The sequence below is a fragment of the Pipistrellus hanaki genome (assembly GCF_964339955.1).
Source record: "Pipistrellus hanaki genome assembly, chromosome: 1".
Taxonomy (NCBI): Eukaryota; Metazoa; Chordata; class Mammalia; order Chiroptera; family Vespertilionidae; genus Pipistrellus; species Pipistrellus hanaki.
In genome coordinates, this window is record NC_140503.1 from 190,584,278 (window position 1) to 190,611,367 (window position 27,090).

At 40.1% G+C, this 27,090-nt stretch overlaps 1 protein-coding gene across 1 annotated transcript in view; it reads right to left on the bottom strand.

The window, feature by feature from the left end:
• Nucleotides 1–8,805: 8,805 nt before the first annotated feature.
• DTHD1 (death domain containing 1) overlaps nt 8,806–27,090 on the bottom strand; it is a gene marked incomplete at its 5' end in the record, with an annotated part of 60,655 nt that continues 42,370 nt past the window's right edge. Inside the window, 2 exons of the mRNA XM_084901446.1 lie at nt 8,806–10,222; nt 16,166–16,223. Coding sequence (XP_084757572.1) covers nt 9,903–10,222; nt 16,166–16,223 — 378 coding nt within the window. The 3' untranslated portion in view covers nt 8,806–9,902. The remainder of the gene's footprint in view (nt 10,223–16,165; nt 16,224–27,090) is intronic.

The window sequence follows — 27,090 nt, forward strand, 5'->3', positions numbered from 1 at the left end:
TGAACAGGGAATGTATGCATGAATGAGATGAACATTTCAAAACCTGTGTTATCATCTAAGAAAGAAAAATAATAGCATCTAATTAAAGGATAGCTATAAGAATGAAAGGAAATGATACATAAAAAGTGCTTGGCACATGTGACATTCAGTACATTGGCATCTATTATTAATCTTTCTACTTGGCATAACATCTGGACATACCATTTCATAATGACCTTTACCCCCTCCCCTAACCCCATTTTCTGTAGCAGTCTGCTGTTAACAGTGATTCTGCTACTCTTCTTACCACTTTTTCTTCTTTTTGCCTTATTTATAGACCCCATGGTTCTACTTCTAAGTCTGATGCATGGGAGCCAATCATAGTGTTTTTTCTTTTATGCTTGGTAAATTAATTGTAACAATCAGGAAAACAGAGTTACAGCAAGAAAAAAAAATAGTTTTCACATATATTTTCCATGCTGTGTGCCACAGGTAGGCTGTGGACCTCTCCCACGTTCCCGGATCCAGACAATGAACCAGCCTTCTATGGGACATTGCTGGTCTCAACACAGAGAGAGAAGAAACATGCTGAGATACTCACTGGCTTGTAAACTCTCTGTTCAATCATGGTGCTCATTTTCCTGGGGACCCTAAATCTCATGACCAAGGATAGCATCAATGTGACAGGACTGTACAGTCCTCTGTCAAAGAGGAGCAGCACATGTTTTAATGCACTCGACCAGCATGCATCTTTGCATGTTCTACTACTCTCAGGTGTGCTGCTCATTTCTGCACACCGGAGAGGAAGGGAGAGGGAGAGAGAGTTAGAAACACTGATGAGAGAGAAACCTGTCTCCTGCACACCTCCTTCTGGGGAAGTGCCCACAACTAAAGAACATGCCCTTAACCAGAATCAAACCTGGGACCTTTTAGTCCACAGACCAATGCTCTATCCACTGAGCCAAACCAGTTAGGCCTGATTGAGTTTTAAGTGTTGCCAGCCCAATCATTGATTTTGTGATGCTTTGTGTAGGGGGAAATATTCAGCTTCTTTTATAATTTATTTTAGGAAACATTATTTTAGTAAAACACAATTAAAAATAATAATCTGAAAAATACTACTTGATTGTTTTAAAATACCATAATTTAGAGATGCATTTTAATGTATGTTAGCCATTTTTTATTTATTGATAAGCATAGAAATACTTCATTCATAACCTTTCAAAAAATTAGAAATTGTCTGAAAATCACATCAGTCAATAGCATTTATTGGAAAGTGAGGTGAGTCAAAAGTGTGTTTATTCTATAGTATTGTCAATAATTTATTCTCTCAATTTCTATTTCCAGACAATTTCAAAGAAATTTTACTTATCAGTCTCAATGATTAATAACAGATTGCATTATTATTTCTACTATTTTACTGAAGAAACAGAACATATAATATAATATAAAGGCTAGGAAAAATACAACAGTTTCTATATACTTGGTTTCTTGTCAATTGGGAATCAGACATTTCAGAATATTAGAGAAGTTAGCCACAAAATCACTACTTTTACAATAGCAATAAATTAACCATAAGTCAAATTATGCCCCCTTCACCCTAAAACAACTTTTCAAAAGAATCATGTAGAACAGTTCTTTAAGAGAATTTCTCTGTAGTCTTGAAAGTTTTCCTTCATTTTATCTGAGACACAAGTGCCCTCTTGTGGTATTCTGTAGACATTTGCAGTGACTTTTTTAAAATATGTTTTTTATTTTTTTATTTTTTTTACCTTTATTGTTGTTGAGAATATAACAGATGTCTCCCCTTACCCCTCCTATTGCCTCCCTCCACCTGGTTCCTGCCCCGCCCCAGGCCTTCACCACCTTATTGTCTGTGTCCATGGGCTGTGCACATATGCATATAAATTATTTGGTTTATCTCTTCCTTCTGAAATTCAATGTCAGCTTGTCTGGCACAGAGACAGCCTTCCAGGTGGAGCAAGGGGTGCACCTCTCAATCCATCAGGCCCTCAGCAGATGCAAACATTATCAAAAAGGAAAGTACATAGCAGAATGCATTTCTAAAATCCGTAGCACACAAAAATGCAATGGAACAGAAATCTGTTTTTTAAAATGAGAGGAAATTTTTTTAAATGTAATTTGCAGTATATGATTGAGTATATAATCTATTAATGGGACCAGATTGAAAAGATACAATAAGCAGCTTCCAGAGAAGTCAGTTAATCTTTATGATTGTGGCACACTCTTCTCCTTCGGAAAGTAATAAAACTCTGTATTTGGTTCCTCTGTTACTGAGAGGCCAGGGTCAAGAGTTCCTCCTTCCGAACTATCCCAGTTCTTGGCCTGAGCTCCTGACCCCACCCTGCTTAGTCTTATGAACAGATAAATTGACTCAAAAGACAACTATAAACTAAGAAGAAAAAAGCCTTTTATATTCATCACAACACAGAGCCTGCTCTGTTGCCTTCTGTTTCTTTCCTGTGTTACTCTTGGTTCCGTGCTAACCATGAAAAATAAAAATAAAAATTGAGAGAGTGCTTTGGACAGGAAATAGGCCATCCCCTAAAACTTCTGTGTGTAGAAGTATCACTTCAAGTATTCACCAAGGGTACAGATTCCTCATGTCTGTAGCCATAGTTTCTGATTTAGGGAACTGAGTTTCAGTTCTATAAAGCTGATTTTTAAAAATATATATTTTATTGATTTTTTTACAGAGAGGAAAAGAGAGAGAGAGAGAGTTAGAAACATCAATGAGAGAGAAACATCCATCAACTGCCTCCTGCACACTCCCTACTGGGGATGTGCCGGCAACCAAGGTAAATGCCCTTGACTGGAATTGAACCTGGGACCCTTGAGTCTCAGGCTGACTCTCTATCCACTGAGCCAAACTGGTTAGGGCTATAAAACTGATTTTTAATATCCACTTCAGGTTATTTCTGGGTCCATTTGGCTACAGGAATGATTCTTAGACCTGGCTGCAGAACCAACTGGGGAGCTTTACCAGACTGGCTCCCAGGATCTGCCCTAGAGCATGTCAATCAGAATGTCTCAGAACAAGTCCGGGCACCCTTTGCTGGTTCTAACCTGCAGCACATCTAAGAGCCACTGGGTTAGAAAGCACACAAGCATTGGCGCCTGAGCCCAGCCAGTTTAAGGCTGCCAGGGACACACCTAAAGTTCAACAAGGTCAGGGTTATTGATTCTGCAATGAGGGAGATTGCATGCCAAAGGAACAGTGATGTCTCCCTAAACAAAGGCAAAGACAGAGTTATTTTAGGACTATGAGTTGGGTGGAGCTGTGTTTGGATGGGCTGGAAAGAAAACAGCTGAGTAGGGATCAGCTTTAGGTCGGCACTGCAAGGGGACCCAGAGCCCTGCTTTCTTGGAGCATCGTTGTTGAGATGGGTGTGCAATGTTGCATCCAGAAACCCTGTAGCAGGAGTTCTGTCTGTGGCTTGTCAATCAAGACTGCTTTTCTGTGTCACAGTGACTTGGACAAGAGAGAGATATTAAATTCTTACTGATACGATTTTAAACAGCAACGTTTCTCATAGTCTGTGATTTTGGAAAACAAAGTTTTTCAGTGTATATATATATATATATAAAGAAGTCACTCAAAGAGGGGGACACATTACCGCTGCAGAGGTGTCTGCAGGGGAAAAGGTTGTATCCAGTTAACTTTGCATCTGGCTTCCTCTGAGTCTGTTATTCCAGTCTGATAAATGGAAGGGCAGATGTCTAAAATCCAAGCTAATTTTTACTTTTTGAAAAATAACCATGGGTTTCTTCCAGAAGGAAGAAGAAACCGGAAAAAAGGGGGTCCTGGAAATTTAGTAATGAACAGAAATCACTCTCTGCCATCAAGAAATTTACACATTATACTGGATAGAAAAAAACACAGATAAGTAGGTGATTACAGCAGGGTATAAAAGTACTGTAACTTGAAAATAAAGCTCTATAATGTATTTAGAATAGTTGCCATGAACAATTAACTCAGCCTTGGGTGTGTAGGAAACTGGGAAAATGTGACATGAGGTTATGGGAGAGTGAGGAGTAAAGTGGAGGGGAGGAGGAGCCAAGGGCAGAAATTTGGAAGTAGAGGAAGAAGAACTTTAAAAAAAACAGAATCATCTGCGTTGTAATCTAGACTGTACCACTGGGTGGGTATCACTGAAACTCTGAGCTGCAGTTTTCTCACTTGTCAAATAAATAGAACAAAACAAGGAAACATTCATGGGTGACAGGAATGTTTCTAAGTGATAGGACTGCATCAGTGAATACAAGATACAAGCTTCCTAGCCCTTACCTACATGCACGAAGGTGGGGGATTACCAAATAAATAATAATTACGATTAAAATGTAAAGTATTCACTGTGTTGTGTAATAAATGCATAATGGAAGAAATTGGAAGTGCCAGTGGATGAAACCTGGGGGAAATAGTGAGTTGAGGATTAAAAGAAGTGACATCCCTCAAAACACCTAGACTTGGCACAGGGATATGCTGATGAGGTCAGACTGACACAGGCAACTCTCTCAGATGCAAGAAAGGTGTTATGGGACAGCCACCTGAGTTAGAGAGAGAGGGCTGTCCCTACCTCAACTCATGTCTTCTCTTATGAATGAATTCAAATGAGTGACTCGAGATGCTTGCATTGTGATAAAGCCACTTCATTAAGAAAGTAATTTATTGAGAAAGCAAAACATGCAAGTTTATTAAAGAAGCAAATCTATAATCGGGCATACCACATGGATGGGCTCTCAGCTAATCTGAAGAGCGAGTGAGTGTTTTTATCCTTATATATTTTTCTGTCTATGGATCTTTTTTTATTTAAAAATATATTTTATTGATTTTTTACAGAGAGGAAGGGAGAGGGATAGAGAGTTAGAAGCATTGATGAGAGAGAAACATCAATCAGCTGCCTCCTGCACACCCCTCACTGGGGATGTGCCTGCAACCAAGGTACATGCCCTTGACCAGAATCAAACCTGGGACCTTTCAGTCCACAGGCCGACGCTCTATCCACTGAGCCAAACCGGTTTTGGCTTTTTTTGTTTTAATTTTTATTAAGGTATTATATGTATACATATTTTCCCATTGTTCCCCCCCACTCACCCCACTCCTATCCATGCCCCTAGTGTCTTGCATCCATTGGTTATGCTTATATCCATGCATACAAGTCCTTCGGTTGATCTCTTATCTACCTTACCTCTCCCTAACCTTCCCACTATAATTTGACAGTATGTTTGATGCATTACTGCCTCTGTATCTATCATTTTGTTTGTCAGTTTATAATGTTCTTAATTATCCATAAATGAGAGAGATCATGTTGTCTATAGATCTTTAAATTCCTCTGCCAAATGATTATCTTGAAACAGATCAATTTTCTTTCTTTTCCAGGGCCAAGCATTTTATTTTATTTATTTATTTTTTAAAAAATATTTATTGTTGAAAGTTTTATGTGTGTCCCTTTTCCCCCCAATTGTCCTCTTCTGCTCCACTCCTTCCCTCCCCCCCCCCCGGCTCCCACCCTAGGCCTCCACCATCCTATAGTCTGTGTCTACGGGATTTGTATATATGCATATATATTTTTTGGTTGATCTCTTCCTACACACCCATCCTCCCTGGTCTGGAACAGCTCAATTTTCAAGGTCCGTCTTTCACTTTGTTGTGGCTTTTCCCAGAATGTGTGAGGAGCACCTGGCAATTTTATCTTGCCAAGCCCCAAGACTGCTGGCTTTTCTGTTTAGGGCGTGGGATGAAATAAGACTGCACTCTTCCATCCCCTTCCTCCCTCTCTGCTGTCTTTGGAGAGACATTAACTATGTGCTTTCAAGTGTCCTTGGTTGGGGAAGGTAAGGACTTGCTATTTTCAAGCTGACTGCAGGCTGCCAAGCTGTTTGGCCTTGTTTAATTTTTTTTGTTTGTTTGTTTTGTTTCAGTTTCCCTATTCCTCCTGCCTTGGAATTTTTCTAGCTTCTCACTATTCTGTAAGAAAATCACAGAAGCCATGCATGTTTGGCTAAGCTACGGGGAACTACGTAGAGAACCTGCAATAGCCACTATTTTGACCTAACCCAGTATTTTCCTTTTCCTCTGAACTATGGCTCTTTGAACCTTAAGGAGGCTGCTCAGACCCTTAGACAAATTTCTCGTTCTCTACCACAACTCTGCATTATGACTCAGAGGGGATCCTCATGGAGAATATTTCTGGGCAAGTCATCAGGCAGCAGTTGACTTTTCTTGCAAATAGTGATAGCAGTAGGAGAGTTCAAAATAGGGCCCTCTTTTGCTTATGATGTTCTTAGTTTCTCTTAATGTATTCTCCCTCTCCCACTCCCCCCTTTATATTATGCTCTGCTTCAAACCAAAAGTTGACTAAAACAATGATTCCCAACACCCTTCCTTAAGGTCCATGGAACCCTATTCTTAAGTCCACTTATAGCATTTCTGTGCTCCCAACCCACCCCCCTCATACCTAGAAATGTGTGGAAAGAATTTTGTTTCTCACACTTTCTATGGGAGTGAGAGGCTCTGTCCACATGGTGAACAGAAGTCAGGGATGCTGAGTGCCCCGCAACACAGACACCAACTCAGGTTTTTATGTAAAAACTACCCCATTCAAAATGCCACTTCCATTTAGAAACACTGAGTCAGGAAAATGGAACTTTCCTCACAAAATTTAGCTGTTTTAAAAATTGGATTATGATGCCATCAAAGTCTCCCTCACTTGTTAAGGTGCTTCTATTTTATTCTGAAATGCTTCAGAATAATATACAATGTGATAGTGTGTATGTGTCCATTTAAGCTGCTTTTTTTAAAAGAGATAATCAATTACTTTTCACCATAAATGTACACTGCAGACTTGGTAAGCATATTGTTTAACATATCAGGTTTTGTTCATTAGAGTAATATATGTTAGATCTATTTTATTTGTAAAATTTGAGTTTAATAATTAGCAAAAGGATAGTTGTAAAGGCCTTTCATTAATGCAATTCTTATTATTCAAGATACAGATACTTAGATTGACTCTTTATATAATAAAACTATTCTTACCCTCTGGATAAAACAGGCACCTCAGTAATAAGGTCTAAGGCTTAATTGCTAAATGGTCCTATTTTATAGCCACTGTTTTGAAGGGCTTTTGATGTACCTGAATAGTCAAGTTGTGGCAAAATAGCTCTAATTATTGGGGACTACCATTATCTGCTGGGGGGAAAAAACAACAACCAGTATTTATGCACCACCAATTTATGATTAAGTCAATTTTCAATATTGCCCTAACCTGTCATTCCCTTAAAAAAGTCAAAGAGAACATTTAACCAATTGAGTTGTTGACAAATATCATCAAGGATGTCAACATCACACTCCCTTCCCATCACCTCCCCCTCCCCCATCCTCATGCTCAAAACTTCTATTTGCACCACTGATATGAATTAGAAATGTTGTTTTGCAAAATGAGAAGTATAAATACAGAATGTTTAGGATAATGGGGAAAATATATATATATTTTTTCCTTTCTTCTTTTTAATTTGGTGGCAGCATGCATTTGAATCCTGGTTATGTCACTCACTTACTTGTGATTTTAGGCAAGGCACTCAATCTCTCTGATCTCCAGTTTCCTCTCATAGAATGAGGCAGTGGACCTACCTCACAGGAAGTTAGGAGAATTAAATGAATGAATCTCTGTAAAGAGCTAAACATTAAGAGCTTGGTTCATTATAGGCAATAACAGCATGTTGGTCCCATTCATTCACTCTTCCTTTAAACAAAAACATATCCCGGGACTGTCTCTAACTTGTTTTTGTTTTCCCAGCATAGAGTAGATTGCCTGATCCAGAATTTGTGTTCAACATCCATCCATTGAATAAATGAATTTAACATCTTTTCATTGGAATTTGCTATTTTTTTTTATACCATAGCTCTCTGACACCTGGGAAATCTGTCCACATGTCTGCTATATTCGTCTTCTTTCTGATACTTTTTGAAATGGCAATGCCAATGAAGAATACTCCATTTATTAGTGGAGGAGATGCTGCAAAAGGTTTAAGTTAATATCTTTTTTCCTCAATAAAGCAATTGAAGACAATCCAGGCTTACCTGGGATGTAGGATTTCATATTATGTGCTTCAGTTTGATTCATTTATGCATATAATTGAAAATACTGTTTTGCTAAGAATCTTTAAACCTGATAAAGTGGCAATCTATCAATTTGTATCAAGAGCCTTAAAAATGTTCCTGGCAGATAATCTCATTTCTAAAGGTTTAGCCCAAAGAAATAATTGTTCACATGCATATGTAGAAAATTGGTCGTTGTAGTGTTATTTTTATGAAAAGAAGGAAGTCACCTAAATCCTGTATAATAAAAGCCTAACATATTAAGTGGTTGACAGTTTATTTGACTGTTCGACCAGTTGCTATGGCGCACACTGACCACCAGAGGCAGACGCTCAACTGGTAGGTTAGCTTGCTGTTGGGGTCCAGCCAGTCAGGACTGGACAAGATGGGCCGGACATTCCCTGGAGCCCTCCTATGGCCCCTCCCTGACCTCCAATCATGCACAGTTGGGGTCCCTTGGCCTGGCGTGTGGCTCTTGCAATCTGCAAGCCAGGCCAAGGGACCCCACTGGTGCACAAAACCAATCTTTATACAATAAGAGGGGAAAGGTTAAGTCAACTAGTTAATTATGATAACCACTTACTATGTTCTCAGCTACATACTGAGGAGAAATAAGTATATATCATCACCTAAGGTAGGTATAGATGTTCATAAAAACACTGTTTATAATAGCTCCAAACAGAAATTTATTGAAATGATGTCTACAGTGAAATAGGCATTTATTTGTAGTGTATGTATATAATGGAATATTATATATTAACGAGAAGGAACAAACTATTGCCAAACAACATGGATGAATTTCAACAACATAAAGTTGAATAAAAAAGTACTACATCATTACATTTTTCAAAACAGGTATTATTAAAATTAATATGGAAATGCTATGAAATGAGGTTTTATGCAACCATTAAGACATTCAAAGACATTGGTTAAACTAATGTAATGCCCCTTTTATTTCATGCTATTCAGGGAGCAAAGGGGCTTTAGGTTTTTCAAAGTCTCAGAGCTTGTGCGTCAGACATTAACAGGGATTATCAGTGATGATGCGGCTTAGGTAATTACTATTTTTTTTCTTTTAGTTTGTGGAGGTTTGTTATAACTTTTTAAATAGGGCTCATGTAATAAGGTTTTTCTCAAACTGATTTATAAGCAGAGCTTTATCCTAAGTAGGTGAATTCTTTCAGATCCTTTGCACTTCTTCATCCCACTAGTAATAAAACATGAGGTTTCCCTCTTCCAGGCTACATTTTAGCAAAAGAAAGGTTTATGGCAGTAAATGAATGACGTTTTCTGAAAGTGATTTGCTGTCATCTATGTCAGGTCCCTGCAGCCCAATTTATCTGGCATTGTTACCTATGGATGCCACTGCATCACGTAATGAAGATTAGTTGCTTATAATCCCTGATAACTATTTTCCTTTTATGTAGCTAGATAACAGTGTATTGTTGTCTATATTGTTATTGTTAAAACAATAAAAAGGGATTCTATATATCATATTTTTCCTTTACACTTAGAAAGCAACTTCACCTATTAAAATGTGAGCAGAGCAAACTGTATTGCAAATGCCATTACAGTTTGTCTGGACCCATGTTGTGCTGGCCATGCTTGCACCATACATGTCACTGACCCATGAAGGAGCACTCAGACCTAGGAATCCTTTTGTTGTCTGACTAGTGCTCTGCCCCTTGTCTCAGAAGCACATCTGCCAAACAGATTCACTTCAAACATGACCGGGAGCCCCTAGTAAAATGTTGACAGAAACCCTCTTACCACCAACTCTGACCCAAAGGAAGAGCAACCGGCCTTACTCTGCCACATCGAGCCTCTGCTGTGGCTCAGTGAACACTTGATTTTCCCACTTGAACTTGAGCTCTTCCGAAAGATCACTCCTGCCGATCTTGCGGAGATGGCGAGCCAGCAGGCGAAGTTTATCGGTGGCATTCGGGAGTGATTTTTTCCAGGAGCAAAGAAGCTCGTGAATCTGTTCTGTGAGGTCATCTGGGTTCTTCAGCCTGATGAGCTGAATGGTGCTGCGGCGAAGAGGGAGGGACGAGGAGAGACTCGTGGCATTTTCTGCTGAGAGCTCCTCGGCCAACCAGTAGAGCAAGTTATTCCACAGGGCATCTGCCGGGCACACAGGGGACAGTGTTAGGACTCTTTCTTGGGGGATGTGCTCAGCTAGTCCTTCATCCCTGTTCACAGGAATCTAAGTGCCCTCCGGTCTGTCCTCTGAACAGCAGAAAGATTTGGGACCACCCAGTAGGACCGTTGAGAGCCTTTGAATGTCTGGGGTCTTCTCCTGCAGAGGGTTGAAAGTGCTTCTCAAATTTTAACCGAGTCCTAAGAGCCACGTGGGCTTGTCCAATGGTTTGTCACCCTGCCTCAGAGAGTCTACTTAATTAGGATGAGGAGGAGGAAAAAAACTTGGCATTTTTTAGCAAGCCTCCAACCCAACTATAAGTAGCATGTGTGGTAAAGGATATTTTTAGGTTCAAGAAATGTTTTCCTTCATTAGTACTAATCTGATGCATAAGTGTTAGAAGCATCTGGACAATGGTCATACACAGAGCCCAACTACAGTCACCCACAAACTCTCCAAGATACACAACCCACAGATCAGTTCTGTGGAAGGTTCTCCACACCAGCATTTCCCCTGACCCCCAGACTAATATTCAGAACCACAAACATCTCCTTTGACTCTATCCTGTGTACTCAGCATACTTCTTCCCTTTCCCTTTGACTCATCCACCACCTAACCTCGCGATTCATTTTTCTGTTATTTTCTTTGTTGTGTAACTCGGATCCATCTCTCTCAGTAATACCCCCAATCCTGCTATCTCTCTCCTTCCACATCCAGCACTAGCCTGTCTCACAGCCACTTTCCCACTCATGCTCACCCCCGCACCATTTTCCCTGGTCTTGTCCCACCTTTTATTCAAGTATTCCTTCCCATTGACCTGCTCACTCAAACACATCTGCTTTTACACTGTGAGTCATTCCACTTTTCTGCAAAGTCTACCAAGAAGTGGAGTCAACACATCCTCGCTTTCCATTGTTACTTCCACATGAGCATTCTGCAGTGTATGGATTTTGATGTCCATGCTACAGGCCTTTCTCTCCCTCTCCAAGGCATCTGTCTTTTGCCATCAAAAAGCAAAATTACCTGCCGAAACCAGTTTGGCTCAGTGGACAGAAGGTTACCCTGCAGACTGAAAGGTCCCAGGTTCAGTTCCTGTCAAGGGCATATACCTTGGTTGCGGGCATATCCCCGGCGGGGTGTGTGCAAGAGGCAGCTGATTGATGTTTCTCTCTCATTGATGTTTCTCTCTATCCCTCTCTCTTCCTCTCTGTAAAAAAAATCAATAAAATATATTTTGAAAAAAGAAAAAAAGAAAGAAAAATTATCAGCAACTGCATTGGCCATCAGTACCATTACTGACTGCATAGTTCCTAATCTTGTCAGCATCAATAACTTGCATGTGACTCCATGTTAGATACTGACTCTCATGGCCAGTTTCATCATCAACCAGAATTATTCCATCTCCTTGGCCTCAGATTCTCCATATTACTGTCTACCAGTACCTTTTAAACTTCCACAGCTTCTATTTCATTGTTCCTGCTTCATATTCTTCTTGCCAATCCCCTCCCCCCCCCCCATCACTACTAATATAGCCATATTGTTGATGGTGCAGTCATTCAGTCAAACCTTCTGGGTGTTACATGCTACTTCTAACAACCAGCGAGGTGCATCGAGAAGGGTCTTGCATCTTCCTTAAACTATGCTGTCCTCTTTAGTTTTCATTGTTCTCAACTTGTCCATCCCCAATCCTGCTTGATTCACTCTACATTTAACTATCAGGCTGCCCAGGGTTATGAACCTATGGTGAATGTGATCAAGAAAGTATACGTTTTTTCCACTATTTAAGCTCTTAGCAGCTTACAAATCCATTAAAAAAAATCTTTTTCCTGAACTCCATTTAAAGTTTTCCAGAGCAATGACCCAAATCTCTTCTACCATCCGTAAGCCCCAAACTTATGTGCATTCTGATTCACTCAGTTTATGTCTGTTACTCCTACTTTACCCAAAGCCATTTGACCTAAGTTCTCATAATCTTATTTTCATTTCAAAATCATTCTCTTACAAAATCTAACTCCTCGTGTTTGCCACATTCCATCTATCACACTGTTTTTCATCATCATTCCCTTCACACCTGTTCCTTAATCTCCTCCTCACCACAGGTTCTTGCCATACTTCTTACAAACACTCTTAAGCCTCCTATTTCCCTGCGTCTGCTACACTTTCAATCTGCTGAGCTATCTCTTCCTTCCCTTACCATAAAATATTTTATGCTTTTTTTCAGAGCTAAAGGCCAAGGATTTTTATTTTATCTTTTTTCTTTAACTTTTAATATTAATTTCCATTGGCTTCAGGTGTACAGCATAGTGGTTAGATAATCACATACTTTACAAAGTGTTTCCCCTGGATACTGCCAGTATGCACCTGGCACCATTCATAATTACTGCAATATTATTGACTATATTCCCTGTACTGTGGTTTCTCTTCAGATTGTGTGTTACACACTTTTTACCATAAAATCTTTTAATGCCTAATGTAAACTTGATGCCTAGAGTTCATCACTGCTGACTCACTTCTTTTTTTTTTAATATATATTTTATTGATTTTTACAGAGGGGAAGAGAGAGGGATAGAGAGTTAGAAACATCGATGAGAGGGAATCATCGATCAGCTGCCTCTTGCACACCCCCCACCGGGGATGTTCCCACAACCAAGGTACATGCCCTTGTCCGGAATCAAATCTGGGACCCTTCAGTCCGCAGGACGACACTCTATCCACTGAGCCAAACCGGTCCCGGCCTGACTCACTTCTTAAACCTTTGCTTTAGGGATTCTGAACCCTCTTTTAAAACTCTATTGAAGGCTTTCCAGATTGCCCAGAGCCCTTCTCATTACCCCTTACCACAGCTGATTCTCAGTTTGTCTTGTCTGACTTCACAAGGCATTTTACCGCTTTCCTTGGGTTTCCTCTTCTGCCACATGGCTCTTTCTGAGTTGCTGAGTCTCTTCCTCCGGTTACACCTGAATTAGTGCTTCCTGTCTCATGTCTCTTCTATTTCTATCCTCTCCCCTCAATGAATTCATCAACTCTTATTACCTCAGCCATCTACTATTTGTGAAACAGCCCAGATCTACTAGAACTGTGGTCAGCAAACTGTGGCTCTCAAGCCACATGCAGCTCTTTGGCCCCTTGAGTGTGGCTCTTCCACAAAATTCCATGGCCTGGGTGAATCTATTTTAAAGAAGTGGCATTAGAAGAAGTTTAAGTTTAAAAAACTTGGCTCTCAAACGAAATTTCAATCCTTGTACTGTTGATATTCTGCTCTGTTGACTAATGAGTTTACCAAACACTGTACTATAATCTGCACCTGTGGGTTTGTTTTTCTAGATCCTGGTATAGCATATGCAATGTTCATCTCCCAATTATCTTTACCAGGATATATAACAGGCAATTCAAGCTCCATATCTCTCAAAACAAAATCAGCTTTGGTCTTTCCTTCTCTCCACCTGATCCTTCACTCTATCAACTTTTTCAGTACATGTGACTACTCAATTGAGTAAGCTAAAACAAGTAATGGTATTGTAATTTCTCAAAGCCTATTTCTTATCCCCTGTACCAAAGTCCAACCAGTCCTAACTCTAAATATGTCTCAGCTATGTCCCCCAGTTTTCGGCCTTACTGACCCACTCTTGGTCATGACCTATGTCTCTTTTCTGGAGAATTGTAGGAACCTGGGTTCTAATTCATAACCCTGCTATCAGTTTTGCCTAACATAGTCTTCCACACAACTAATAAAGAAAAGTTTTCAGTCTAATCAGATCTTATTTGTTCCTTGTTACTAAATCTCTTATAAAGTATTGTCTGAACACCATAACTAAGCATTTAAAAAGCTTTTTATAGATTAATCCTGCTCTACCCTCACCTACCATCACCCTTCTTGCAGCAGCTCAGATGGTAGTGGTTCTATAAGACCACATAGTGTAACAACCTAGGACCTCCTGGTGCAGGTAGGGAAGAGAGGGGCACCTTGTGCTCTCCCACGGTTGTGACAATGGTAGTGAGAGTTATTTAACATCAGATTCTTCAAAAGTTAACAAACTTCCCGGGCTTTCATCTTCTGCTGTTGTTCTTCATTTGGTTTGGTTTGGTTTCTTGTTTGGTGGAGATGTGTGTGTATGGGGGGGGCGGTATTTTCTGTTTTATTTTTGCTGTATCACCTGCTGTCTCTTTGAAAGCAGTTTTAGTGCCTCTGAGAGGATATGTAGCACTAAGGTTTATTCCCAGCCTACTTTTTTCACGTGTAATTCAATAAAGCCTGGACGTTTTCTGTACAAATCCATAAAGGTAACCCCTGAAGGGAAGGCTTTGCCATCAGTGGTGGGTTGGAGACCAATAAATGATTAAAGTCACTATTAACATCACAGAATGGCCGAAACCGGTTTGGCTCAGTGGTAGAGCATCGGTCTGTGGACTGAAAGGTCCCAGGTTCAATTCCGGTCAAGGGCATGTACATTGGTTGTGGGCACATCCCCAATAGGGGGTGTGCAAGAGGCAGCTGGTCGACGTTTCTCTCTCATCAATGTTTCTAGCTCTCTATCTCTCTCCCTTCCTCTCTGTAAAAAATCAATAAAATATATTTTAAAAATCACAGAATGAATTGTTTTGAAGGCTAAAATAGAATAAAACTGTCCAATTCTACCCTGCAATCCCCATCATTGTTATGTAGGTGATTTATGCATAACCACGATAAAAAGCACAAGTTTCTGTTGTGGTTTCACACCAATATACCTCCATTTAAAGTCTATTGCCCTCAAATGTAGATTCAAGGTGACCAAACATTGAGACTCACAATTAATAGTCAGCATTTCAGAAAAAACTGCACTGGTCTACTTACCAAACTAAGCACTTACTAGTTATCTTAGTAAAATATTACTTAGTAGACTTCCTATTTCTTGTCAATTTTAATATAAATTTAACTATGTCTACATTTGAGTATGCTTTGAATTAAACATTCATGACTTCCAAAGGAAAACATTTATGAGGGTGATAAACTTAATGATTATTGAACTGCAAAGTTATCTAGTCTTTTTTATAAAAGGATTCACATAAAATATCCTATATAATAAAAGTCTAATATGCAAATTGACCAAACGGCAGAACGACTGGTCCCTAGGTTGAAAACTGACCACCATGGTCTGATGCTCAATGCAGGAGCTGTCCCCAGCTCTCAGGCCTCAGACCAGCCAAGACGGGTGTGAGCAGGGATCCCCTTTATCACCCTACCGGTCATCCCACAGAAGGAGGCAACCAGTGGCAGTGGTGGTGGGGGATAAGGTGTCAGGCCAGCCAAGGGGGGTACCAGCAGGGGTTCCCTGATCGCCCCACCAGTCACCCCACCAATCAGCCCTGATTGCTGTCCAGGCCTAGGGATCCTTCCTTATATGTTGGGAACAGTCTCTTAGATTTAAAAATTAAAATCTGACAAGGCTTCTCAAACACTGAAAAAAACAGGATGATGCAGCGATGACATGCATGGACTCTGGCTTGCACATTTTGTGGTCAGCCCTGATTCTGACATTTATAACTGTGTGACAAAGCCAATTACTTAACTTCTCTCTGCTTCAGCTTTTCCACCCATAAGATGGAGAAAATAGTGCTACTGTCTCAGAAAGTCATGTTCTGTACTACGTTTTATAATCAGGGCAAAAAAAAAAAATATGTAGCTGTCCATAAAATAGCAAGATGCCTTTCACCTGTATGAAAAGTATAGTCACTGGTGTATGCAGCATCCCAGATTGTGAGAGGGATGTCCGACTGCTGGTTTAAGCCTGTAAGTTGGTGGTTAGACATCCCCTGAGGGGTCCCAGATTGCAAGAGGGTGCAGGCCAGGCTGAGGGACCCCTCCCCCCTCCCAAGCATGAATTTCATGCACCAGGTCTCTAATATAATATAGGAGAGAAAAAGCAGGTCTGTAGTGAGGGCACTCTTACCTAGAGGATCTGTAGAAATTCTTTTGGTACTCTGTGGCCGGTTGATTAATTTTTCATGCTATTGGGGGGAAAAGACATAGACTAAGTAGAAGAAATCATTAATTGGTGAACAAGCCACAAATAAAAATCCAGTTGAACCTAACCCATATTTGAAAGCAGTATTGAATTGCATACCTTGCAAATTAGATTGTGCATTTGTGCATGCATGCTCAGCAATTGCTTTCCTAAGATGAGGCAAAATACATTAACCCAAATCTTTCAAAAAATTTAAATCTGAGAATACACATTTAGCTCTGGCTGGTGTGGCTCCATTGGTTGGGCGTTGTCTCATGCACCTAAAGGTCAGGGTACATGCCCCGGTTGCAGGCTTAATACCCAGGATGGGGTTGTGCAGGAAGCTGCTGATGATGTTTCTCTCTCTCCATCTCTCTCTAAAAATCAATATAAAATTTAAAAAAAGAACACAAGTTTAACTATTGTTATAGCAGTTATCTGTGAGTAAACATTTTTCCAAGTACAATTTAAAACTACTAAATCAGCAAGCTACCTCTGTGCTATAAACATAGTATTTTGGAAAGGACCTCATGGGTTGGGCACTTGTTTTGACACACAGCACAGGACCTGACATTTAATGGCACTAAAACAATAGTGTTAAGGAATAAATGAGCGAATCCATGTGCATACAGGATGCTAAAAGCAATCAAGTTTTTGAGCAGATATTATTCTAAAACCAATAGTTTATCGATATGCAATAAAAAATATAATCATTACTTTTCTACACTGTCTGTAGAACAGTTTGTTCTCATTTAATTTGGGATTGTTAGAAGCAGCCCAGGAAATAAAGTAAAAACATCTGGATTTGGAAACCTGGTCTGTGCTCCGGACACTTTATCTCCTCTATCTCAGCTCTGAAAAGTGATTTATCTGTTTTTTAAGAACACACACCATAAAAATCTGTACACAATGTTCATAGCATTTTAATAGCCAGAAAGCTGAAAACAGCTCATATTTTTCTGCAATGGGTGAACAAAGGATGATATATCAACATAGTGGGATACTTTTCAGCAATGGAAATGACAAGTCACTAGTACATGCAACAGCGTGCACGGACCTCAGAGAACTCAGCTGTGTGAAAAGGTCACCCCTTCCTGGTTTCATTTACATGGCATTCTTGAAATTACAGCTTATAAAGATGTAGAACAGATTGATTGCCAGGCATTGGGGATGGTGAGGATGACCGTAAGCAGAAGCACAGGGAAGATCTTTGTGGTGGGTAGAATAGTTCTGTATCTTGAGAGCAGTGGTTCCACAAATATCACACGTGATAACATGACATAGAAGTGTGCGTGCACTTCAATGACAACTTCCTGGTTTGATATCATACTCTGCTTACAAACGATGTAACCACTGAGGACAACTGGGTGAGGACTCCATGGAGCCTCTCTGTGCTATTTATTTTTTCTGCAAATTTCTGTGAATCTATAATTATTTCAAAATATTTTTAAAAGCCTACTTTACAGCGATGATACAAGGAAAATGGAAATTCTCTATGAAAATGAGTAGAACACTGTCTGAATCAGAATGAGCACTCAATTCAAGTTGATTTAATCTGAATATAATTTTGTAGAGATTCTTGTCATCGCCATTACATAAACTTTATATAAAGTTTTATATATAGATAGATAGATACCCTGTTTCCCCAAAAATAAGACAGTGTCTTATATTAATTTTTGCTCCCAAAGATGCACTAGGTCTTATTTTCAGGGGATGTCTTATTTTTCCATGAAGAGGAATATGGTACACATTTATTGTTAAATGAAAATAAAGGAAATTTATTACCTGTATATGGTAATAAAGTACGATAGTTGTCAACACAAACCAGACAAACTGAATCCTAGAGTATCAAGAATTTACTCATTTATTCAATGACAATCATGTCATCATCTTCTGGAACATCATCATAATCCAATTCCTGAATTTCCTGGTGAATGTCTTGTGACTCCATTTCTTTCAGAATCAGTGGACCAAATCTCTCATGTTTAGCCTGGGTGGGGGGGGCTTATTTTGGAGGGAATGTCTTATATTTCACTCAGAAGGAAACCTTTAAGTAGGTCTTATTTTAGGAAGATGTCTTATTTTTGAGGAAACACGGTAGATAGATAACTCCCATTAAGAAATTTTAATTGGCTCTAGCCAGTTTGACTCAGTGGATAGAGCATGTGGACTGAAGGCTTCTGGGTTCTATTCCTATCAAGGGCATATGCTCGAGTTTGGGGTTTGATCCCCAGTGTGGGGCATGCAGGAGGCAGTTGGTCAATGATTCTTTCTCATTATTGATGTTTCTATCTCTCTCTTCCTCTATGAAATCAATAAAAAATGTATTTTTTAAAAAAATTATTGGAGGCAACTAAGAAACAACATAAGAACAAGCTTAAGTTAAAGTATACTAATACTGTAGCACTGCAAAATACATAGAGTTTTCAAGACTATGTCCTTAAAACTCTCAAAACAAGAAGAGAAATGCCAAATTAAATAGTGCAGCAAATTCTACCATACCCATCAAAAGGGCACATGGATTTGATTGAATCCAGGATAAGAGATACATGTTGCATTTTTTCTTCTCTTCACACATATAATTCCCCCCTCAGTCATTTTTCATTTCTTCAGAGATATCTCCTAGCATCTTGATGCATTCAGAGTGATCCTAATATTTAAATATATGTATTTTCACATGCATGGAAATGCAAGCCAAGCCCTTCATCTGGCACAGATCCACGGAGGGGGGCGGAGAGTGGCAGAACAGCACAGGACACCCTGGTTCTTTAAAGACATCTGGGCACTGTGCTAGCCTCACACATGACCTCTTTGTCAGGGAAGTTCAATGACCCTTCCCCTTCCCCTCCTGTTTTCTTGTATTGCTGCATTGTTATCTGTGTATTATTTTTGCCTTGCATAGTACTTTTTAAATCTCACTGGTATTCAGGGTCAGCTCCAAGCCAAACCAGGAAGCCTTTGCTTGTCCTATATAGTATCCCCACCCACAGATCCCCAGCATCTATCTATACGTGGTCCCCTAGGTGACTAACTTGGCGGACTGGCTCTAACTATTCCCTACTTTCCTCTCCCAACCAAAAGGTGTTAGCCTGTCATATTTTCTCAGGTTCCACTATTTGGTGGAAGGTTTGTTATTTCTCTGAGGTAACCTGCTTTTATGTTGATGCTCCCCAGAATTTTACACATATTTTTAAAAATGTGTTTTATTGAAATTTTACAGAGAGGAAGGGAGAAGGATAGACAGTTAGAAACACCCATGAGAGAGAGACATCAATCAGCTGCCTCCTGCACATCATCTAATGGGGATGTGCCAGCAACCAAGGTACATGCCCTTGACAAGAATCGAACCTGGGACCCTTCAGTTCGTAGGCCGACGCTCTATCCGCTGAGCCAAACCGGTCAGGGCTTACACATATTTTAAAGCACTAAGTGGTAATAATAACATAAAATTATCTCTTCGAATCTGATGGCAATATCCCATTTTAAATGGTAACTTGGGTGCTCACGAATTCCAAGCATACCCGCAATACTGTTGCCATTTAGCAGATAGAGAAATAGTAAGTGATAGAGCTCTTCCCTTTAATTTCCACTTGTCAACATATTTTTCGGTGTCTACTGCAGTGCCAGAGTTTGAGTAGTAACCTACTAAGGATTTTAAGACCCTGAAAGCTCCCTCTAACGTGGATTTCACAGAGCAGGACAGCTAATGTCCGTGCAATGCAACCAGCAACAACGATAACAAAAAAAAAAATGCCATGCTGATATTATTATTTCTTATCCTTTACCCTTAGGCACTTATGCACAAAGAGAGTTTCACAAGTAGTTATTACAATATCATGTGGCAATCACGCCTCCATGCAACCTTAACCCCCACATACTTTCCACCCCCACACATTTATTGCACATTTTCCTGGTAAATAGGTCATTTCTTTTGTCTATCATTTCTGGTAAATAGGTCATTTATTTTGTATAACATTTTTAGAAGATATATAAGTGAAAGTGATATGAATTATAGTAGATTGAGGAAGTGTACGTAATCATTATATTTCTGTGTATCTTTAACATGGATTTTACCATAAGCCTTTTAGATGCCATGACCAAGTACCGGTTTTTACTGCTTATTGTATTCTGTATTTATTTTGCATAGAGGCCTCTTCAACTAGGTAATAGCTGCTATTTGCTTAACTTGAGTTCATCTGTTGCTTCATAATAGTCAACATTTATATTCTCAATCTTTATAATGTACAAATTCTATAGAATCCCCATGGTAAATAAATTAGAATTTTCATCAAATAAGTAATCTCGTCAAAAGGGTGATGTCTAGTATAAAAATTGTGTGCTGCCGACATGGGCATGGGTTCAACTAGAGATCAAATAAAAGCTTCCTTCAGAGTTGAGTGAGGACAAACGGGTGTGAATTGGGCTAAACTTCTGGTTTCCAGTAATGTATGTAAGAAGCAGGAAGCTGCTACTCTGTCCTAACAACAAGGAAAAAGCTGAACAAACTGAAACAAATCAACAACTCTCTTTATATCTGTAAGAGAAGTAAGGTCACAGGGCAAACCCCTGTCCCAATTTGGAAAAGACTGACAGTTAAATATAGAAAATGGTGACTTTCCGAAGCCGAAACCCACAAACACTGAGAGGCAGGAACTAGGCCCCCCTGCAAGGAAACCTGAACTGTAATTGACAATTGCTGGAGGCTCAGTGTCCACACAGACTGGCAGTTACAAACTCCAGGGGACCCCTCAAAGATGCTCCCACACTTTTGTGAATGTCACCTTTAGGAGCTCAACCAACTCACAGTGACTATCTGAAAAAAATCCCCTTGTCCTGTCTGGCAGGGAGAGGGCAAAAGAAACCATTTTCAAATACACCACAGCATTCTGTTCTCCTTAAAAAGGTTGGCACCTATCTAACCCAGGGAAGGGAGATAAGTCACTTCAGGGTCTAGATTTGCCAAACACCCTGAAGAGGCAGAGGATGTGAGAGGCAATGGCACAGAGTTAAGAGTGGCAGATGTGAAGTAAGCAGGAGTCTGACTTGCTCAGGAAGAAGGGATAGACAGCATAAAAGAGGAATGACTTTGAAATCTGGGTCCCAGTACACACAGTCTTTGCCTGTGAAGTCATGCAAGCTGAGGCAAGCCATCCCAACATTCTTACTAAACTCCAGCTGGTGAAACAGAGATGAGGGGCCTGACCTCTGAAGTATGCTGTGAGGGTGGATTGAGATACAGTCTGTAAAGGATACAACCCACAAATAGTGGCAGAGACACATAAGCCAGTTGCAATGTGTGGGCATCTTTAGAAACCTAGAACCCTGTGGTGTTTGTTGTTGTTGTTTTTTTTTGTTTTTGTTTTTTACAAATTAACCACTTTAAAAAAAAAAAAGAGTAAGTCAATGAATATAGCACATGATGAATAGTAGGTACTATCCTCGCTAATAAAAGAGTAATATGCAAATTAACTATCATTCTATTACACCCACAAGCCAATCTGAGCGAGTATGCAAATTAACCTCAACCAAGATGGCTGTGGCCACAGAGATCAGGAGGGAGGCTTGTATTTCCCTGGAAATGGAGGAAGCCAAGCTTTCCACACACCCTGGCCGGCCAAGGCCTCCACTCAAGGGTACAAAGTTTCAATTATAGAAGGTAAATAAATTCCAACAGAAATGGCAGCAGCTACTGAGCTGGAAGAGCAGGAGACTAGGGTTGCCCCAGAGGATGGATAAAGCCAAGCTTCTGCAGCCCTGGCCAGCTCAAGCCTTCACTCCAAGCTACAAAGTTTCAATTGTAGAAGATACATAAATTCCAACAGAAATGGCTGCTGCCAGGGAGCAATCAGGAGGCTTGGCTCCACTCCAAGCTACAAAGTTTCAATTGTGGAAGATAAATAGGGCCTCCAGATACCAGGGCCTCTGCTCGGGTCACTGGGGCGTGTGGCTGGCCTGCAAACTACCAAAGGCCCCTTGCCCAGGCTGTCCCATGCCCCAAGGGAACTCCCACCCTGATCCAAGACATTCTTCAGGGCAAACCAGCTGGCTCCACCCATGTACCAGGCTTCTATCCTAACTAATAAAAGAGTAATATGCAGATTGACCATCACTCCAATACATAAGATGGCTGCTCACATGTGGTCAAAGATCCTGCCCCCATGTGGACACAAGATGGCCACCATAAGATGGCCAGCAGGAGAGGGCAGTTGGGAGGGACCATGCTGGTAAGAGAGGGCAGTTGGGGGTGATCAACTCTGCAGGGGAGGGCAGTTAGGGGTGACCAGGCCAGCAGAGGAGGGAAGTTGGGGGCAAACAGGCTGGCAGGGGAGCAGTTAGACATAAATCAGTTTGGTAGAGGAGTGGTTAGGGGGTGATTAGGCTGGCAGGCAGAAGCAGTTAGGGGCAATAAGGAAGGCAGGCAGGTGAGCAGTTGGGAGCCAGCAGTCCTGGATTGTGAGAGGGATGTCTGACTGCCCGTTTAGGCCCGATCCCACTGGATCCCACCAGATTGGAGAGGGTGCAGGTTGGGCTGAGGGACACCCTCCCCACCCCACCCCACCCCCTGCACGAATTTCATGCACCAGGCCTCTAGTAATTAATAATAGCTCATTTTATGTATTACATTCTTATATCTTAAAGACACATATATCTCAAACAAACAAACATTCCCAGGGGTATTAGATAAAACAAGAATGGCAGAAAATGATGGGTGATGGGTCCATGTAGGTTCATTGTATATTTTCTCTATTTTTGTGTGCCTCTGAAAATTAACCTTTAGAATAAATAAATTAAAAGAGAGCAGTATCAGTTACTCAATATCCTATTGCTTTCCTCATGGATTTGTTCTAATTACACACTCAGTGAAGAAGCTCCTGACAGCTTGGACAGAAATGAGAAGTGCTTTTACATAGAGAGATATGAAGATCAGAATAAACCCATAGAGTACTGTGCAGAGGAGGACGGGGAGAAATGGGAACCAAGTTGAGAGCAATAAGAGCTGACCCAAAGTGGTTTCAGTGAGAATAAATCTAGGAATTAAGTTTTTTCTTGGACATAAAATCAGGCTGCTGTCAATACTTAAAGTAATGAAGTTTTCATGCTCTGGTTTCTCTTCAGATCGCATAAATCTTTCGCCTTTTAAAGTAATGAAGTTTTTGTTTGTTTGTTTTTTAAAATATATTTTATTGATTTTATACAGAGAGGAAGGGAGAGAGATAGAAAGCCAGAAACATCGATGAGAGAGAGTCATCGATCAGCTGCCTCTTTCACACCCCCTACTGGGGATATGCCCGCCACCAAGGTATATGCCCTTGACCGGAATCGAACCCAGGTCCCTTTAGTCCCCAAGCCAATGCTCTATCCATTGAGCCAAATCGGTCTCGGCTAAAGTAATGAAGTTTTATATCTTTGCTTAATTCAGATTTTTCTTGGTTTTAACCCTCTGCAGTTAAACTTAGGTTCTGTTTCTTCATTATCTTCTTTTCATTTGCTTCCCTGAAAGTGATCTTTTTTAAGGCTTCACTCTGATTATGGTTTTGTCAAGAGAAAAGGATTAACTATCTCTCAGCCTTTGAAGAAGCTAGTCAAGAAAGGAGAAAACTTAGATCTCTAGTAAACAGAGAGCAAGTCAAGAAACTCCAACTGACCTATGGAGTTGGACCAGTCAGAAGAAAGGGGGTGGCTGCAAATATTAATGAGCCATAGGCCTGGATAATTCAGGACATCTATATGGAATATGCATGGGCTCAATATAGTTTTCAAAAGTAGTCTAGAATAGCCGAAACCGGTTTGGCTCAGTGATAGAGCGTCGGTCTGCGGACTGAAAGGTCCCAGGTTTGATTCCGGTCAAGGGCATGTACATTGGTTGCGGGCACATCCCCAGTAGGGGGTGTGCAAGAGGCAGTTGGTCGATGTTTCTCTCTCATCGACGTTTCTAGCTCTCTATATCTCTCCATTCCTCTCTGTAAAAAATCAATAAAATATTTTTTTTAAAAAAAGTAGTCTAGAATAAGGTAAAGCACTTCAAACATACCTAGAATTTAGCAATAAAGAGCTGAGTATTGTTAATATGCTTTTCAATTTTCTCATTGTTCAAAGCAAGTCTGGCAAAGGCACATGCCCTTGATCCATAAATGCAGCTATGTGGGAGATACTATTGATTTGAAAAGTAGCTCAGCAAATCAAAGGTGCACAATGCTGTTAGAACTCCCATCAATTTCCACCTCTGCTCTCTACTGTTCTGCTTTTAAATTAGAATTGCAACAAGTTTTTATCAATCCCTAAGACTTTTCAAAGTACGCATTCAACTTGAAATATAATTCTTTCTAGAATATTCTAAAATATGTATATTTTTAATTCCCTGAATTTTTGTTTTGTTTTTGTTTGGATTATAGACAGCAATAGATTTTCAAACAGAAAGTATGATATGAACATTGCTGGGAAAGGCCTGGATAGCTATATCTTCCCAGGCCTTGCCACAGTGTGTGTATATCCTCATGTTAGTTACTCCTTCGAAGGTATGAAAAGCTTTTGCTCCATGTAGCTGCTAGCTGGAGAAGGATAGAGGTAAAGCTTTTGTCAGTCACTGACTCTACCTTCAACCACTTTATCAATTCCCAGGCATGCATTCATCTAGGAATTAAATCAATAAATCATCATTGAATGCATAGTAGGAGATGGAATTATGTAATTGAATGAGCTATGCTCCAAGCACAGAGGAATTCAGTCCCAAAAGGAGAGAGCAGGGTAATGGTATCACTGGAATCAGACAAACTGTGTTCACAGAGTAACTACCATTCTCTAGCTATTTCCCCTTGAACAAGCCTTTCAGTGCCTCAGTTTCTTCAACCACCTATCCTTTCAGCAAAGGTTAATATGGGTAAATGCTTTATCAAGTTCCTAGCAGGGAATAACTTGATAAACAGTAGTTATTACAGTGCTGTACCTAATTCTGCCTGGGAAATTGGAAGGCTCCTTCTAGAAAGATGATAAAAGAACTACGTGTGGAGTCAATGCTGTCACAAGGGCAGCTGTAAAATGTCTCTGAGGCAGCTAAGATCATCACGTGTCAAAGGAGTGAGAATGAAGCAGATGTTAGTTGGGTAGATATTATATAAAGAGGTTGTGGGGATAAAATATGGGGGGTTATGAAGGGCCTTATAACAGGGTAAATGGCTTGGATTTTGAGTAATAGATATAAAGTGTCAACTGAGAAGTTTTAAGAAGAGTGATAAAATGTAATTGTTTTTTAAATAATCCACCCTGCCAGTTGTGTGGCCTAGAGCAGAAAAGGGGGCTAGCGATAGGCCTTCAAAGAGAACGTGCCACTACTTGTGAGAATAAAGATGAAATTCAAGTTTAAGCAAAGTAAAGTCTATAAAACACTATGTTTTATCATAGAACAATAGCTCAAATCAGTGTTCAGGGGGCCACCCTAGGAAGCCCATTCCCACAACTATCTCTATCCCCCAATGTCTTCCTAGCCTGTGACCCACACACACATTCACCTTAAGGCCAAGTCCAGTTGGTTCCAAATCCTAAATCTCTCCAGCTCTGTTCTCTATTTACCATCCTTACTATCATGGTCTTGCATTTGTTCATCACCATCCCTTCCATGACTCCTTCATTAGCCCTTATAAGTTAAGTTCATCTCTTTCTAATTTATTCTTATAGGCTGTCACAGTGATATGGCTAACAAAATTGGATTATGTAAGCTGCCTCATCAAAATTTACTGATGGTTTGTCATTACTTAGAGAATAAAAGAAAAGCTTACTTATAAACTAACTAGATGCCTACTTCTCTCAGTGTGGCCATGCTCATTGCAACAGTACCAGTGTCTGAGAGATTTTTTGTTTACTCATGCACTAAGGACTTCTGACTTGAATCTCTCTTGATCTCTATATCATGAAATGCTACATTCATTTCACAAATCTTGACAGAAAGCCCCACCTATGACTACTTCACAGAGACATTTGGTAGACCTAAACAAAGCCTTCAGAGCCCTCCATTAGCCTTTCCCCAACTTATTTCCAATCTGATTCTTCCACATCTTCTATTCAAGTCACAGAGGTCATTTCCTGAAACACCTGTGCTTTGCAACTTCAGAGTTTCAGCTCATACCATTGCTTTGTGTGGAACCCACTGCCTCTTTCTCTCTTCCCCTTTGGAACCTGAAGATTCTCTACATCTGCCTTGTTTTGTGACATGTCCCCAGGCTACCTCAAACCACAGGAATCACTCCTTTCTCTGAAATGCCCTAGCACTTACTGTCTTGGTCATCCATTTGCAATTAATCATCAGTTCCTGTCTTGCCATATTACTATTGTTGCACTATCTCTTGCATTGTTCTATAACTCTTAAAGTGTTTACGCTTTCTTTCCTGAACTGGATTGAAACTTCCTTGAAAGCTTGGACTTTGACCTGTACCACTATTATTTTTAGGCTCTACATAATATCTCATATCAAATAGGCACAAAATTAGTACTTGTTAATTGGCATGTTGACTAGTCTACCAAAAAAATATATAAATAAAATGAAATATTGGAATTTGTGGACTAGAATATTGTTTGAACCGATGAACATCATTGTATACTTTTAGATGTTTCAATTTTAAGAGAGTAATACAAGTATCAATTACCTTTTTCTTTATTTTCTCAGATAGGCAAGAATATATGTACTTTTTTGACATACGATTTATTGAAAGCCATATGACAACATAGGGCTCAATTTCTGGTTTAGTTACACTGTCTGCTCAGCAGAGCAAACCTTCCCCTTCATGGACAGAGGATGAAGGAGGAAGAAAGAAAAAGAGGAACGATAAGGGACAGAGAAGGAAGAGGGGTGAGACAAGGGGAAAAGGAAGATTCAGGGG